The 16,978-nt window shown below is 42.0% G+C and overlaps 1 protein-coding gene and 1 long non-coding RNA gene across 7 annotated transcripts; one reads left to right on the plus strand and one right to left on the minus strand.

The window, feature by feature from the left end:
- The first annotated feature begins 3,178 nt into the window (after nucleotides 1–3,178).
- Nucleotides 3,179–5,267, plus strand: LOC126587296 (urease accessory protein F). 6 transcript variants are annotated; one of them, XM_050252332.1, is made up of 3 exons: nucleotides 3,179–3,352; nucleotides 3,418–3,523; nucleotides 4,003–5,267. In XM_050252332.1, the coding sequence occupies exon 3, from the start codon at nucleotides 4,026–4,028 to the stop codon at nucleotides 4,860–4,862; it is 837 nt and encodes a 278-aa protein (XP_050108289.1). In that variant the 5' UTR covers nucleotides 3,179–3,352; nucleotides 3,418–3,523; nucleotides 4,003–4,025; the 3' UTR covers nucleotides 4,863–5,267. The 6 variants fall into 6 exon arrangements, with proteins under 6 accessions (XP_050108289.1, XP_050108290.1, XP_050108288.1 ...); XM_050252333.1 differs by having other exon boundaries at nucleotides 3,418–3,519; nucleotides 4,006–5,267; XM_050252331.1 differs by having other exon boundaries at nucleotides 3,453–3,523.
- Nucleotides 5,268–13,620: 8,353 nt separating this feature from the next.
- LOC126587048 (uncharacterized) lies at nucleotides 13,621–14,299 on the minus strand. The gene is made up of 2 exons (XR_007610965.1): nucleotides 14,201–14,299; nucleotides 13,621–14,025 (listed from the first exon to the last, which is right to left on the minus strand). It is a non-coding gene; the product is annotated as an uncharacterized LOC126587048 (long non-coding RNA).
- Nucleotides 14,300–16,978: the final 2,679 nt, after the last annotated feature.

A 16,978-nucleotide genomic window follows, 5' to 3' on the forward strand; every position in this document is an offset into this window, starting at 1 on the left:
GATTCATGCTCTATGAATTGCAGATTACTTTCCAATTCCATGGTTCCAAATGTCAAATTAATTAGTATTTAGGTGTTCTGTCAGTGGTGAGCTGTAACCTCACACGTCATTGCCAATACCAAAATCTAGTTAGTACGTGGCACGTGGCAGAGCCAGTACTTTTCTTACACGTATGCTGCATTGACAATATGACATGAGCTGGCCCTCCTGCCTTCACTCCTAAGTCTCAAGTATCAACTAAACGAAACTACTGCCGTGTTAGTCGGGTTTTTTTTTTTTTTTTTTGGTTGCAAGTGCCGACGTTTGATTGGAACATAAAATAAAACAAGTGCCGACATGTCACGAGGAGTTCATTTGTCATCGACTACCTACCTGTAAATTAGTAATCTCATCCTTAATGCACTGAAAATGTTTCAACTCATTTAAAATTTGAGTTTCCTTCATATTGCTCACCACGTTTCAATGGGTGTCCACATTATTTTGCATTATCAATTATCATTGCTCGTCACAGTCTTTAGAGTCGGGGTCGATGAGAGTGAGTGGCGTATAAATTATATTCACGATTGTATGATTCATTTAAAAATATTTTTAGAATATTGAGACATTTTTTATAGAATGTTTTTTAAATCAATTCTTAATAAAAATTTAAGTACTTTTTGAAAAGAATACTTAAAGTGCTTTATGCAAGAAGTATATTACTGATACTTCTTATAAAAATCACTTAATTTCAAGTGCTTTTGGAGCCCAAAAACAATTTCACCAAACATCTTTTGATCATTTCAAAATTATTTTCAAATGACCTCGTATTTTTTTTTCCAAAGGAGTCTATAGTCTTATGTGAAGTTGTACACCTCTACCATTGGCATGCGGGTATCTTTTTCTTTAATCGACATTTCTTCATGTAGTTTTACTCGGATTAAATTTGTAAATAAGATGAGCCAATATTTCTGGCTGACAAGGCTAATTAGCTAGTTACTTGTTTAGTATGTAGTTGAGTCCCTATGTATAATTATTACCTTTCTTATTCTACAGCAATGTAACATATAATACGGGTTTTAGCTTGTTATCAAAAGTGGCAGCTCCTATACCGCTTCAATCGTCATGCTCTTGAAACAATTTTTTTTTTCTAAACACAAACCAAACATCCAAATAAAATTCCACTGCGATGAGTCACAGTTCTCCTTTCAAACTTATAGGTGATTCACCTAGATCAAAAATTGTTGTTTAAAACAATAAAAATGCACTGCTCGTTGGCGTTGTCTGGAGTGAGACCAATATAACCTAATTTCTCACCTCTTGGAGATCTGAATTGCTTCTTGTAGCAAACTTGGGTATAAACAACTCGACTAACTAACAATTTGCAAAGTGAATGGTTTGTTAATCAACTCGATGACTGTCGAGTTAATAAAATACTACGACATATTTGATAAAACCCAAGGTTTCGAGCTAAATACGAGGACTTTCACACTGAAACATAATGGAAGGTCCTCATATTTATCCACCTTATGTTTGTAGTGTATTTTTGAAGCATAAGTTGTGTGTATTTATGAATGTGTTAATGATGTACTAAAAGGACTTTTACCGTCTACACAAATATGGTTAAAATCACATAAAATACTTGCATGAGTACAAGAATATTGTAGTATAAATACTCATGCAAAGTCGTTCTCCACAATGACTATTTTAATAATATACGTAAAAACAATTCCTAATTAACTACTTAAAACTGAAAATTGAGGAAGGAGTTTTTGAATTTGGGTAATATTAAAAACGAATTTTAATTAAAAACAAATCTTAAATTTTCCCAAAACCAATACCATAAAAGAAAAGAGTTTTAAATACCAATTTATTCCACCATTACCTAGTAATCCTATGTATTTTTACCAATTACTTATGATCTACACACGCCACTTTGAAGGTTAGGTTTTCCTAATATATATTCTACTTGAAACCTCCAACATATAACTTATATCTAACATGCAATCCGTCTGGACATTCAGATCAAATATGAACATGATAGTTCATTATGTTTTATCAAAACCCTTGGAAAACCCATGCAATCCTTAAGACGTGGTGTTCTTTTTAAGTGAAATTACAATTATGAACCACAAGAAACCAGAGTTAATTTTAGGGAACTTTCCGACCAAAATTGTATCAATTTACGTTTCTAAAGATCCTAATGGTGATCAAGCATTAAGACAATTAGATCTTTTAAAACGTGATCAATAATTCAAAGCATGCATGCAATCAATCATAAACAATTAAATAAAAATTACATATTCATGCTAAGGCTCAAGGTTTCGCCCTAGCAAAACGGATTAGTTACGCATATTCATAATTAAAATAATAAAAAATATTATTATAAGAAAAAGAATGAAAACACAAGTAAAAGTCTGAAAATGTTCAAGAACCCTAGCAAGTTTCTCTGTCTTTAAAGTCGCATAAACGAGAAGGTAGAAAAACTATGGCCGGCCAAAACCTCAAATCCCATCCTAAACCATCGCACAATTCCCAAAAAGTAGTCTTTTGTTCTAACTAAATAATAATAAAATATCTTAGGAAATAAAGTCCTAATTAAAATAGGAGAATATGCCAGGTAACTGTCCAGTCACATTTTAGCCTCAAATATCCTCCAAATCCGGCCGTAATAGCTCATTTTAAAGATCAAAATGTTCTGAACACATCTCCAGAAGGCCATGAACTCATTAGAGGTCATTCTGGGCTCTAAAAAAACAATTTAAGCTCAAAACATCAGTTTTCCAGCACCGTGCAATACTCATTTATTCTATCGCTAGAAAATCACATTGGTAGAAAAATTCCAAATTTTGACATGATCAAGCCAAGTGACTCATGAACGTCCTCCAACTAGAATTACTCCAAAATTCATCCATTTGATCATGTTTTGCTCTAGATGAAATCGAAAAATTCTATATTGAACATATAATTCAAAGTATTAAAATTCTTCTAAAATAATAACTAAATTATACTAAGAAGGTTAAATATATAATATCAAATCTACTCATCGTGTACCCACTTACAGGAAGACAATAGTGATTTGATTCGGTTAGACCGGTTCAGAAAAATGAACCAGAGACGAACTGATTCTAAACTTGTTTGGTTCGGTTCAACATTCTTATTTTTTTATTTTTTATTTATTTAGGTTGGGGTCAGTTCGGCTGGTTGGTCGATTTTGTTTCCAACTAATTCTCGATACCCAAGTAGCCCCCCCTAGGACTTTGATCGGATAGAGGAACCAAAATAGCTTCTCAGAAGTTTGCGTGTTCCTATCAGACGGACACGCAGACCATGAAAAATGGAGAAAAATCTGAAGCTTTCAGCTTATTAGAAAGAGGTAAAATCTTCTTCGTCTTCTTCTTCTTCTTCTTCTTCTTATGTTTTTCCATATGGTTTGAATAGGGGGCAAGCTCCTAATTTTAGCTCCTGAATTCCAGACCGCTGCCGAATTGGGACAGAGTGATGATAAATTGAGGGATTCCTGAATCGGGAGGCAGCGTGTGTGTACGTATGTATTTCAATTTTATTTAAATTATTAATTTACCTCAAGTTTAAGAGCATTGCCTACATCAGATAATCTTGTATGTAATGCAACAGTTACCATGTAGTACAGAGTAGATTCTGAACAGTAAAGGCCATGAAGGGATTGTAGATCATTTGTTTATGAGCATGAACTCGAGGTTCCGAGTTCGATTCTCTCTCCCTCAGTAAAATAGAGTAGATTCTGAACAATGAAAAGTAATAATTTGGCCGTAATGCTACTGAAATTCATGACTAATATGTTTCAGCAGATGATGAAAAGCCTAAGACATTTATGATTATGTCTGTTTTAAGTTTTTCATTTTAGTCGTCGTAGATTTGTCATTCATCTTGTCATTCATCATGAGCATCCCTACACGCATAAACCTTATTGTACCAAGTGATGTCAATTGATAAATAGAAGAAGAAAATAAACAGTGCTATTTGGTGTTTTCTTCTAACTCTAAGCAGAGCGGTTTCATCTTTTCGAAATGGAGGATCAGAATCAGATAGACGGAAACAAAGAAAACAAAAAACGTGCTTCATCAGGCTCTCTTTTGCAGCAGAATCAATGGTCACTGCTTGAATCTGACCTCCCAACAGATCCTATGGACGTAGACAGAGAAACCAAAAAACGTGCTTCATCGGACTCCTCCTTACAGTGGAGCCAATGGCAACTGCTCGATTCAATTCTCCCAACTGGCGGTTTTGCTCATTCCTTTGGTCTTGAGGCTGCAATCCAAGCTCGCATAGTCTCCGGTCCTGAAGATCTCCAGACTTTCATAATACATCTGTTGGAGAACGCTGGAAGCTTACTGCTTCCTTTTGTGTATTCTGCAACAGTATCACCTGATTCGGAGACCAGGCGTAGACTCGACAAAATCTTGGATGCAATGCTGACTAATGAAGTGAGTAGAAAGGCATCAATTGCACAAGGGTCGGCACTGATGAGGGTGGCTGCATCTGTGTATTCAGAAATACCGTATCTTAAATCTATGAGGGAAGCTTGTTTGAGTACTGGTGTTGTTTCTTTTCACCATGCTCCTCTGTTTGGGGTTATATGCGGACTGCTTGGGTTGGATAGCACTACTTCTCAAAGGGCTTACATGTTCATTACAATGAGAGACGTTATTTCTGCTGCGACGAGGCTCAATTTGGTAGGACCCCTTGGTGCGGCAGTACTGCAGCATCAGATTGGTCCAGTTGCCGAAGCTATACTGAATCAATGGAAGGATCGTCCTGTTGAGGAAGCATGCCAAACTGTTGCTTTGCTTGATATCGTGCAGGGATGTCATGGCTACTTGTTTTCTAGATTGTTCTGTTCTTGAAGGCCTAAATAAGTGCATCAACTGGTGGAGTCTGCTTGAACTTTTTAAATCAAGATGCAAGAGTAGTGCCAAAAATCGTTGACATCAAATTTCAGTCAGCATAAAACTTGCTAACTTGTGCAAATTAGGGCCATTATATTGGAATTGGAATGAAAGCACTTATTGGATCACTTTCAAGCAACTTGCACTCCCCTCCACCATTGACTTCTTAACCACCGTTATACAAGCTGTAACTTGTTCACCTTGATGGCGCCGCAGCTTGTCTCCATGACTCGTGCGTGTAGAGTGAGTGAGGGAAGAGGAGTAATCTTCGTTTGTTCTCCTTTTGATTTCCAATATGTGTACAATCACTGAATCATGGAACTTGATCATATATTATGTTTCTATGCATACGTTTTCCTAACACTACCAAATTACTGATGGCTAAGAGCCTAAGACTCGTATTCCCACTGAAATGAGGATTTTGTGCCGACTGATATGCTACGTGGCCGGCAACAAACTAGGTGCCCTCAAGGAATAAATGCTGATCCCGTCTCCTCGTCAACTGTCCGTCTGGAATATCCTGCATCCTCCTCTTCTTGAATTTGAGCTTCGGCGTATCTGCCTCTGTAGCCTCCACACTTTCCACTTATTCCAGTTCCTGAAACAGTAATTGCATATCAATTTATTGAATCTCATTTCCAATCGCGGTCGGGAATCACAAGCAGAATGGAGCACAAAACTTTTAACGTTTGAAGTCAAATTCATATCGTACCTGGAAAAAGCATAGCCGAGGACTCCAAATGAAATTGTACCAAGCAAAACCCCAGTTCAGGATAGTGCGTTTGTTTGTGGTGTAAGATCTGCAACCATCTCATCTTTGGACATCTCGAACGTGCAAAAGATACCAACATCAGTTAAAGAATATGCAGCTGTAATAGGAAAGATTCAAGCAAGCAGACTCGAGCTTACAGAAATAAGAGTGTTCCACTCCAAGAGTGAGGGTTATAAGAGTTGTTCCACTTCAAGTTTGAGAGTGAGAGTGTTCCACTACACATTGTGTGTGAGTGAAGTTTAGAGTGATAGAAAGTGTGTGTCATACTTTCTTGTATCCATCAAGCCTTGTCTTTGGCTTGGTAAGACTACTCTTGTTGTACTCATCTTTTTCATATAGTGATCCTTGTTTGGTGGACGTAGGCATAAATTGCCGAACCACATAAATTCTTGGTGTCCATTTTCTACTTTACCTTGTGCATTCTCTATCTTGTAGTACCGACATTCCTAACAGTGGTATCAGAGCCCGGTTGGCTCGTACTACGAGATGGAAGGAAGTGGCACTATGATCAAACTTGTTTGTACCATACTTGACCAATCCCGAAACTACCGAGCACCGGCCAACGCTATACTGTCAAGGACCCAGAAGAGTTCCCCTCCGACCAGGAGGCCAATCAATACTCGACACGTGTCAAGATTAGAAGCCAATCAGAGCGCAGCACGTGTCGACATCAAGAACCAATCATAACATGACACATGTCAATGTGACAAAGCTACAAGTTTTTCTATAAATAGGGGTCATTCCCCCACAATATGGCCTAATGCCATTTGTGTTAAATCATTCACAAGAACTCACTAAATTGAGAGCTTGATCCTTTGTACTTGTGTAAGCCCTTCACTACTAATAAGAATTCCTCTACTCCGTGGACGTAGCCAATCTGGGTGAACCACGTACATCCTGTGTTTGCTTCTCTGTCTCTATTCATTTACGTACTTATCCTCACTAGTGACCGAAGCAACCAAGCGAAGGTCACAAAACCTGACACTTTCTGTTGTACCAAAGTCTTCGCTGATTTTGTGCATCAACATTTGGCGCCGTCTGTGGGAAACGACACTTATTCCTACTCTCTTCAGCTGTGTCAAGCTGGTTTCTATCATTCGTACACTTTCTTTTGACCAGGCATCCCTCTCCAACATGGGAAGCGAAGGAAGCCACAGCACACAGAATGACACCCCCCTTGCACATAGTGCGAAACAACGAAAGAAGGAAGGAAAACGAGTTCTTCTTCAAGCTAAAGTCGATGAGTTGGAAGCTCAGAACAACAAGATAGCAATGAGGAATGAGGTCCTCCAGGAGCAATATGAGAAGCTCTTCGAGACACTCCACGAAGCTAGGCAAGCTCAGACACGCGAGCTTGTTGCCCCCGTGGAAGTCAACCATCAACTGGGTGCCCTCCAACATGGAGGGTCACATGCATTCGACATAGATATCCCTGATAGGGAACAGATTACCCCTCGACTTGATAATCAACATGAGGCTTCTCTTAACCCAGTTGCTTCGACCCGAACCATGAGAAGTGGAGGGAGACACCTCTTTGCTGAAGGGGCAGAGGGATCGAAAGCCGTCTTTCGCGATTGTCGGGATTTCCTGAAGCAACGTCGAGAGAATTCCATCCATATAAGCTCAAAGATTAATGACCCAAGGATTTCTGAGAGACTCGGTCCCCTGCCACGGCCCAAGCCGGCCACCAATTTGGGGAAGGGGCAACAAGTCCTAGAGAGACATGAGGGTACAGGGGACTCAGAGGTGTTCCGACAGACATACCCTGGAAGCCAGTACAGCGAGTCCAGGGAAAAATCACATGCCCTTGATCAAACCTTCCTAATTCCAAGAGGAGATGGAGATTTACGAAAGAAAGCTCCAGTGACACATAACTCCGCTCAGGACCCCCTTGTCCTACAACTTCTTGAGGAAGTAAACAAGTTGAAGGCTGAACGTCAGGCTGAAATACCTGACTGGAACCAACCCAGGCCTGGCCCTCTTACAAGGAGGATCCTCAACACCCCCCTTCAAGCAAAGACAAAGCAAAAGCTTGGCTTGCAACTTTATACTGGAAAAGAGGACCCGATTGAGCACCTTAACCTCTTTGAGTCCACCATGGCATACCGGATGCACACCGACGAAGAACGATGTCTTCTCTTCCCCTCCACCCTCTCTGGTGGAGCTCTAAATTGGTATTGTCGTCTTACACCTGAGACGGTAGACTCATTTGAGGAATTGAGGAAACTATTTGTTTCCCAACACATTTTCCAAACCGATCGCTTGCACTCTGCAGATGACCTGTACACTATCCGCCAGAAGCCAGACGAGTCATTACGTATGTATGCTGGCCGCTTCAGCCATGAATACTCCCGGTGTGCCGAGGCAGACGACAAGACTGCCCTCAAAGCCTTCACGGCAGGCCTACGTGATTGTTTCTTTAAATACATGATCAATGCCAATACTTGGAAGACTTACTCTGAGGTGATGGCGCAGGCTTATAACCATGCCTCCGCCGAGGCAAAGACATATCAGGAGAAACCCCCTACAACCATCCTTTATCAACAAGTGGGAGGTGGAAGCCAGACTCACCTAAATGAGAAGACCTCGACTTTCCAAACAGCAGTGGCACCTCCCCATGCCTTGCATAATGCTTCGCCGAATCAACAGACATATCAATTTCAAGGCAAGAGGAAGGATTTCCATCCTCACCACTCTCATTTCAGTAAAAAGAGTAAGGGACACTATCCCGATAACCAAGGGTATCGCCACAATAACGCTCGCCCCCAGGCAGTCAATGCAGTGGGTCAAACCCGCGTCAAGATACCCCCTACCCCAAGGTATGAGACATACACGCCCTTGAATGCCACATGCGCGGCCATTTACCCCAGCATAGCTCACCTGATACCAAAGCCAAAGCCGAGGCACCCAGATTACACGCCCCCGAATAACGCGGGCATGTTTTGTTGCTACCATGAGCATAACGGCCATGATAGCGAGAAATGTATCATCCTCCGTGATCGTATTGAAGCTTTGGCACGAGAAGGAAAAATTGATCAATTCCTTCTTCACCCTCAAAGGGATAACCGTAACCAACGCCAGGTGAATGTCATATATTCCATAAGCGGCGGCACACCCATATCTGAATCTTCCAATAGGTCCATGAAAAACAGTGAACGAATTCTGAGGCCTGGTCACCAAGTGTTTCACGTGGAAGACATCAGGGGAGGGAAGTATCAAAAGCCTAACTGGGATCCGATATGTTTCTACCCTGAGGAAGAAAGAGGCATCATCTACCCTCATAACGACCCATTGATCGTGGAGGCTCACATAGCCAACTTTTATGTTCGACGAATCCTCGTAGACACAGGGGCTTCGGTTAATATCATGTTTGCCGAAGCTTTCAGGGCACTCAGTGTAGATGAACACTTGCTCGATCGCTCGATTTCTCCTCTGATAAGCTTCTCCGGTGATATCGTGCAACCCTTAGGGAGCATACATTTACCCTTTACTATTGGTACAGGCCCTTACACGGCTACCATTACCACTAACTTCCTAGTGGTCAACTGCCCGACGGCATACAATGTCATCTTTGGGCGCACAGGCATCAATGATCTCAAGGCCATGGTATCCACACATATGTTGTTGATGAAGTTTCCAACCCCTTTCGGCAATGGGTACATCAGGGGAGATCAACTTAGTGCTCGATCATGTTACAACACTTCAGTCAAACAACAACACCTGCCTGTCCCCAAGGAGACTCTCTTTATACATAACCAAGTCGTAAAGACCAGTCCAGATGAATCCAACTCGGGTCTTCAGGATGGCAACAGTCAACCCGACGACCCTCGAGATGACTCATTCACCCAGCAAGCACAACCCGCTGAAGAGTTAGAGAAGATCTCTATCTCCAAAGACCATCCAGACCGCATGGTGAATATTGGCACCACATTGTCACCACCCCTTCGGTTAGCATTGATATCTTTTTTGAAAGAGAACACTGAAGTCTTCGCCTGGTCATACAAGGACATGCCAGGCATCTCTCTCGATGTCATCTGTCATCGTTTGAGTATTGACCCCAAGATCAAGCCGGTGAGACAGAAGCGAAGATCTTATGACGCTGAACGATACGAGGCAATGAAAGCAGAAGTTGAAAAACTCAAAGGCATAGGCTTTGTCCGCGAAGTCAATTACCCGACATGGGTAGCAAATGTGGTCCTTGTTAAGAAAAATCCGACCAAAGAAAGTTTTTTGCTTCAAAAGGTCTTGTGGAGAATGTGTGTTGACTACACCGACCTAAACAAAGGGTGTCCGAAAGATAGCTTCCCTCTTCCTCTTATTGACAGACTTATAGACTCTACGGCCGGGTGTGAACTCCTGAGCTTCATGGATGCTTACTCAGGATACAACCAAATCCTCATGAACCCTTCGGATCAAGAACACACAGCCTTCACTACCGACAGAGGACTATACTGCTATAAAGTCATGCCTTTCGGCCTAAAAAATGCAGGAGCGACTTATCAGAGACTAGTCAACTCAATGTTCACCGAGCAGATTGGGAAGAGCATGGAAGTTTACGTTGATGATATGTTAGTCAAGAGCAAACATGCTGACCAACACATAACCAACCTATCTGAAACTTTCACTATTTTGAAGAGGTATCGAATGAGGTTAAACCCCAACAAATGTGCCTTCGGCGTAGGCTCTGGCAAATTCTTAGGTTTCATGATTAGCCAACGAGGCATTGAAGCTAATCCCGAGAAGATCAAAGCAATCCTCGACATGAAGGAACCGGTAACTTCAAAGGACATCCAGAGCCTTACTGGCAAGGTGGCAGCCTTAACCAGGTTCATTTCTAAGGCCACAGACAAATGTGCTCCCTTTTTTAAAGCACTTAAGGGAAGTAGGAAGTACATTACATGGACTGATGAATGTGCCGAGGCATTCAAAAACCTCAAGGAGTACATGAGTAAAGCCCCTCTACTCTCCAAGCCCGAGGTAGGAGACATTCTCATTATCTACCTATCGGTATCAGCTTCAGCCGTAAGTTCCGTTCTCATTCGAAAGGATGGGAATATTGAGCGACCTGTCTACTACGCTAGCAAAGCCTTACAAGATGCGAAGACACGGTACTCTAACATTGAGAAATTGGCTCTGGCATTGGTCGTGTCTGCTCGAAAACTCCGCCCTTACTTCCAAGCGCACTCCATCATCGTGCTTACCAATTATCCTCTTCGACAGATACTCCAAAGTCCTGACACTTCAGGGCGAATGATCAAATGGGCAATAGCGTTGGGTGAGTTTGACATCTCCTACCAACCAAAGCCAGCTGAGAAGGGCCAAGCAGTGGCAGACTTCATTGCCGACTTCACATATCCGGTTGACATTGCTTCTACACCTGAAGCAGTGGCTTCGTTACCCTCGGAAGCTCAGAAGATAGAACCAACAACCCCAGCATGGAGTCTGTATGTTGATGGCTCATCCAACCAACAGGGCTGTGGAGCGGGACTAGTCTTGACTACACCCGACAAAGTAGCAATGGAGTATGCTCTTCGTTTCAAATTCAAGGCATCAAATAATGAGGCCGAGTATGAAGCCCTTCTAGCAGGATTACGTTTGGCCAAACACCTCGGGGTTAAACAAATTGATATTTTCAGTGACTCCCAATTGGTGGTCAACCAGGTTACCAACAACTTTGATGCTAAGGACAGCTCCATGGCAGCATATCTTGCGCAAACACAACTTTTGCTCAAGCACTTCCACTACCAGATCACCCAAGTTCCTCGAGCGGCAAACAGTCATGCAGACGCCCTGGCTCGCCTCGCCTCGGCTGTGGAAGACAAGATTGGAAGAAAAATTCATGTCGAACTGTTGGCAACACCAAGCACCATGGCCGCAGAAGTATGCAACTTACAACAGGGGGATAGTTGGATCACCCCGATCTATAATTTCCTTGCTCATGGCACCCTCCCAAATGATAAAGTCCAGGCTAAGCAAATTCGATACAAGTCTACCCGCTACCTGATTATCAATTATCAACTCTATAAGCGAGGTTTTAGCCTGCCATACTTAAGGTGTCTTACGCCTGCCGAGGCGAAAATCGTCCTTCGGGAAATACATGAGGGAGTCTGTGGAGATCATGCTGGATCTTGGTCCCTAGCACACAAGACTTTTCGCCAAGGATATTACTGGCCAACACTCCACCAGGATGCCATCAAAGTATCCCGCTCATGTGACAAATGTCAACGATATGCGGCTATTCCTCATTCCCCTCCAGAGCCTCTTACTCCTATGATCAGCCCTTGGCCCTTCGCCCAGTGGGGACTTGATTTGATCGGCCCAATGCCGGCAGGGAAGGGCAAAGTCTGTTACGCAGTCGTTGCAGTGGACTACTTCACAAAGTGGGCCGAAGTAGAACCCTTGGCAACCATTACTGAGGCAAAGATAGAAGACTTCGTGTGGAAGAACATCCTTTGTAGATTCGGCATTCCCAATGCGATAGTCACTGACAATGGGCGACAGTTCGACAACAAGAAGTTCAGGTTGTTCTGCTCTAAGTTCAACATCAACTTATGCTTTGCCTCTCCAGCTCATCCCCAGTCTAATGGACAAGTTGAGGCCATCAACAAAATAATCAAGCGCACTTTGAAAACCAGCTTGGACAAAGCTAAAGGCTGTTGGCCAGAATTTGTACCCCAAGTTCTTTGGTCATATCGCACTTCATATCGGACTTCAACAGGAGAAACTCCATTCTCACTTGCCTTTGGCACAGAGGCGGTTGTCCTTGTTGAGCTCGAGCAAGCAACATTCCGAGTCCAGAACTACATTCAAAGTGAAAATGACAAACAACTCACCCTCAACTTGGATTTAGTCGAGGAACACAGAAACCAAGCTCACTTGAGGAATGTCGCCTACAAGCAGCGCATCTCCAACTATTATGACTCTAGGGTCAAGCCTCGCTCTTTCAAAATAGGAGACTGGGTCTTAAAGAAAAGATTACTCTGCGATAGAGTCCCGAGTGAAGGCACACTTAGTCCAAACTGGGATGGACCGTATGAAGTCATTGGCATCAGTCGCCCTGGCTCTTACACACTTAGAAGCTCCGATGGCAAGACCCTTGGCCATCCATGGAACGCTGATCACTTGAAGTACTACTACAAATAGACTCACGATGTACAAGTGTTGAGCTATAGCCGTTCGGCATCCTATGTAATGAAGGCCATTTGGCAATGAATTCACTAAAGAGGTAATTTAGCCAACTTGGCCCTCACTCTTTTACATTCCTAGCAATGGAACACTCAAGTGTTGAAACCTCAAAGCAGATATATCCAACACGAAACAAAATCTAAGTATGTGTCGACAAGACTATACAAAGAAAGGAACAACCAAACAATGGCTTATATCCAAACAATAGATCTATTCATACACAGCCCAAAAACTTCACTTAAAACAGCTTCACCCAAAAACAAAAAAAAAAAAAAAAAAAAAAAAAAAAAGCTTCATCCAAAAAGTTTCACCCAGAAAGTTTCATCTACAAAGCTTCACCTACGTAGCTTCACCCAGAAAGCTTCACCATCAAAGCTTCACCTAGAAAGCTTCATCTACAAAGCTTCACCCAGAAAGCTTCATCTACAAAGCTTCACCATCAAAGCTTCACCCAGAAAGCTTCATCTACAAAGCTTCACCATCAAAGCTTCACCCAGAAAGCTTCATCTACAAAGCTTCACCATCAAAGCTTCACCTAGAAAGCTTCATCTACAAAGCTTCACCATCAAAGCTTCACCTAGAAAGCTTCATCTACAAAGCTTCACCTACAAAGCTTCAACACCAAAGCTTCACCTACAAAGCTTCAACACAAAACCTTGCTCCAAATAAACAAATTTTGTTCACAAAACCCAAGATGCCCTTGAACTTGTACAAAAACACTTGGGTAAACATAAACATTTTTTGTTTTACACCCACAAGGGCCCAAAATTTTCCTTCTTATTTATTCACTTATATATGTTCCCAAACATATTATAATAGATCCAACAACAAGCCAAAGTCCCAAGTTTCATAATGGACAAAAGTACAAGAAATTCATCAATAATGAAGGTGCTACAAAAATTGGAATCTGCCCCAAAATAGAAATCCAACCCAAGAGACTTTTTCTCTCTCTCCCTCTTCCGCCTCCTTTCATCTATCAAATTTCTGCAACCTCTGCTCTTCTCCAATGAAGCTGAATTTTGGACACCCTATAGTTCTTGAGCATATGAACAACTTTCAAGAAGGAACCATTTCTGTTTGAGCGACGGAAATTAAAGTGTTGAAGCTCCAAACATGACAGTCGGATTCTTGCAGATTTCGAAGCTGCTGTGATGTTTCGAAGATCTGGAAATATTTAACCATTAGTTCATTCTGAATTTTTGATATGTTATGAAAGAGACGATGAGGAACAACTTCAATGAAGAAAGCATGCTGATCTGAACAATAGAAAATGGAGTTTCGAAGCTCACAACAAATCTGACGGGTTGACAGAAAAATAATAACCAGTCATTCATCATACCTGAATTTCTTGAGTTATACAGCTCCGAGGGATCTCAATTTTGGATATGTTGTAGTTCACAAGTTAAGGAACAACTTCGATGAAGAAAGTATGTTGATCAGAGCAAGAGAAAATGGAGTTTTTGAAGCTCACAACAAGTCTGACGCGTTGATATACAAATGACGAACAATCACTCATCATACCTGAATTTCTGGAGTTGTACTGCTCCGAGGGATCTCCCATTCGGATATGTTGTAGTTCACGAGCTAAGGAACAACTTTCATGAAGATGGTTTTGCGATTTGAGCCACAGAAAATGGTGTTATATTGAAGAGCTACCACTCCCTCTACGTAGACACCCTCCTTGGTTTACCTAGCTCCAACACCCACATTTCCTTCAACAAGGCTGCAGCAAATCAGATTGTGAGGAAAGATGGCAATCTTTCCAGCCAAAAAGGAAAGGCAAAGCAAACGAAAATTAAACACATTGATGGCATATTATGAAAGAAGAAAAGGAAAAGTAGTAAATGATGATGAAGTGTGGGAACAACATCATGACAAATGATGATGAGTCATGCTTTCCCCCCTACTTGGATTCGGCTGAAAACATCCCCCTATTTGGATTCAGCTGAAAACATCCCACTCAGTCGAAAAAAAAAAAAAAAAAAAAAAAAACAAAAACAAAAAACAAAAACAAAAAAAAAAACAAAACAAAAAAGAAAAAAAGAAAAAAGGGTCTAGGCCTCCACTTCTTTGGGCCTAACACATCTTCATAAAAAAAAAAAAAAAAAACAATATATGAAGAAAGAGCCCTGGGTTACCACTTCGAAAAGAAACAAGTGAAGTTTTCCTACTCATGACATTGACTACTAGCTAGACACCTCATTCGGCAACTCTCTTCGCCTGAAGACTTGGGGGACTCCCACCATATGCTACTGCACCTTGATACTCGGCAGTCTCACAACCACTCAGTGACTTGGATTTTTCAAGTCTCCAACCGAGAAGTTTTCCTCACTCGGGAAATTAAGGGAACACTACCTCAAACTACATGCTTCACTCACAAAGCTTCAACAATACAGGTTTCAACAAAAGCAAAAATTCAAAGAACTTTATGAAGAAGGCTTTGGTGTATTTAACACAATATGTTGAAATGAAGCAAAGCTTATTTATTAATATTTTCGATAAGCCACAAATATGTACATATACATGAGTCAAAATAAACAAACAAAAGGGAGCCTTCACAAAGGTTGCTTAGGGGAAGTCTCAGCAGTCGGTAGAGCCCCAGAAAGAGAAAGCACCGGAGGGTGGTTATCCGGAGCCTCAGTACTTGACAAAACCCCAGAAGGAGGAGGCATTGGAGGTTCATCATTTGAAGCTTCATTACCAGGTACAGCCCCAGAGGACGAAGGCAATAAATGCCTTTGGAACAAACCCACAAACCGCTGATGATCAAGTAAAACCTTACCATCAGATTCCTTCATCTGGTCAAGCTTCCTCTTCATGTTTGTAGCATAGTCATGGGCGAGCCGGTGCAACTGCTTATTCTCATGCTTGAGCCCTCTAATCTCCTGTTTGAGACTCATCACTTCAGCAGCCAATGATTCAACTTGGCGGGTTCTAGCAAATAGGCGTTGGGCCATATTAGACACAGAACCTGCACACTGAACACTAAGAGCCAGAGAGTCCTTAACAGCCAACTCATCAGACCGTTTGGAAAGTAGTCTGTTATCTTTGGGAGTGAGAAGGTTCCTGGCCACCACTGCAGCGGTCATATCATTCTTCATCACAGAATCCCCAACGGTAAGAGGACCAGTAGGGGATATGAAGGATGGGCGCCATATGTTGTCTGGAGAAGGCGTGGCTGTCTCTTCTCCAAGGTTCAAGTCAAAACGACGGTCGGAGGGTCCAGACATTTTCAAATGTGTTGAAGAAGGAAGAGGTCAGACAAATCAAGATCTTAGAAGTGCAAGAAATGAGTTTCTACTGGTAGAGATTCAAGTGTGCTGTGGAACTTAATGCCAGCCTCTATAAAAATCTGCACTCGACGGAGCTTCAGAAATCGAAGAGGCGTTTGCTTTCTCAAAAGCTGGGCTGCTCAGAGACCACGAGGGCCGATCTCAGAAATCGAAGAAGCACCTGCTTTTTCAGCCTCGTCAGCACCTGTCACATGCACAATCAGCTTTGCGGAAATTACGGGCAATCTGTCGAAGATTTCTGGTGAAGTAGAAAGCACGTGAATCTTACTGTTCAATCACCGCTCTCCATATGCACCATCAACTCCTCGGGTACCACATATAACTTTGTCAAAGATCTCTGACAAAGTTTAGGCACGAGAATTTCGAAGTTCCAGCTACCCTACTATTACCCATAAGGGTAAAGGAACAGCACCACTGCTTGACAACTGGAAAGTCCCTATGTGTGTCGACCTCCGTGTTTTGCGGCAAGACAGGTTGGCAAGAACGTCCAACCTTTACTCACATTCGAGAAAAGACTCCCAACATAATTACTTTCTCAAAAACCGGAGTAGCATCGCTTTCCGAATCTCGAGAGTCAGATCCTCGACGGGATTGCTTGTTCGAAAACCGAAGAGGCACAACTCTCAGAACTTCGAGAGCCAGATTTCCTTAGATAAAGCTTGTCTGTAATCTTCACACGTAATATCAGCTTTCCAGATACCACATACCACTTTTTCAAAGTGCTCTGACAAAATTAAAACACGTGAAGCTGGCAGCTCCCACTACATTGTTGTGACCAAGAAGGGTAAAGGAATAGCATTACTACTTGTTATTGGGAAATCCCT

The sequence above is a fragment of the Malus sylvestris genome, chromosome 10 (assembly GCF_916048215.2).
Source record: "Malus sylvestris chromosome 10, drMalSylv7.2, whole genome shotgun sequence".
Classification (NCBI taxonomy): domain Eukaryota; kingdom Viridiplantae; phylum Streptophyta; class Magnoliopsida; order Rosales; family Rosaceae; genus Malus; species Malus sylvestris.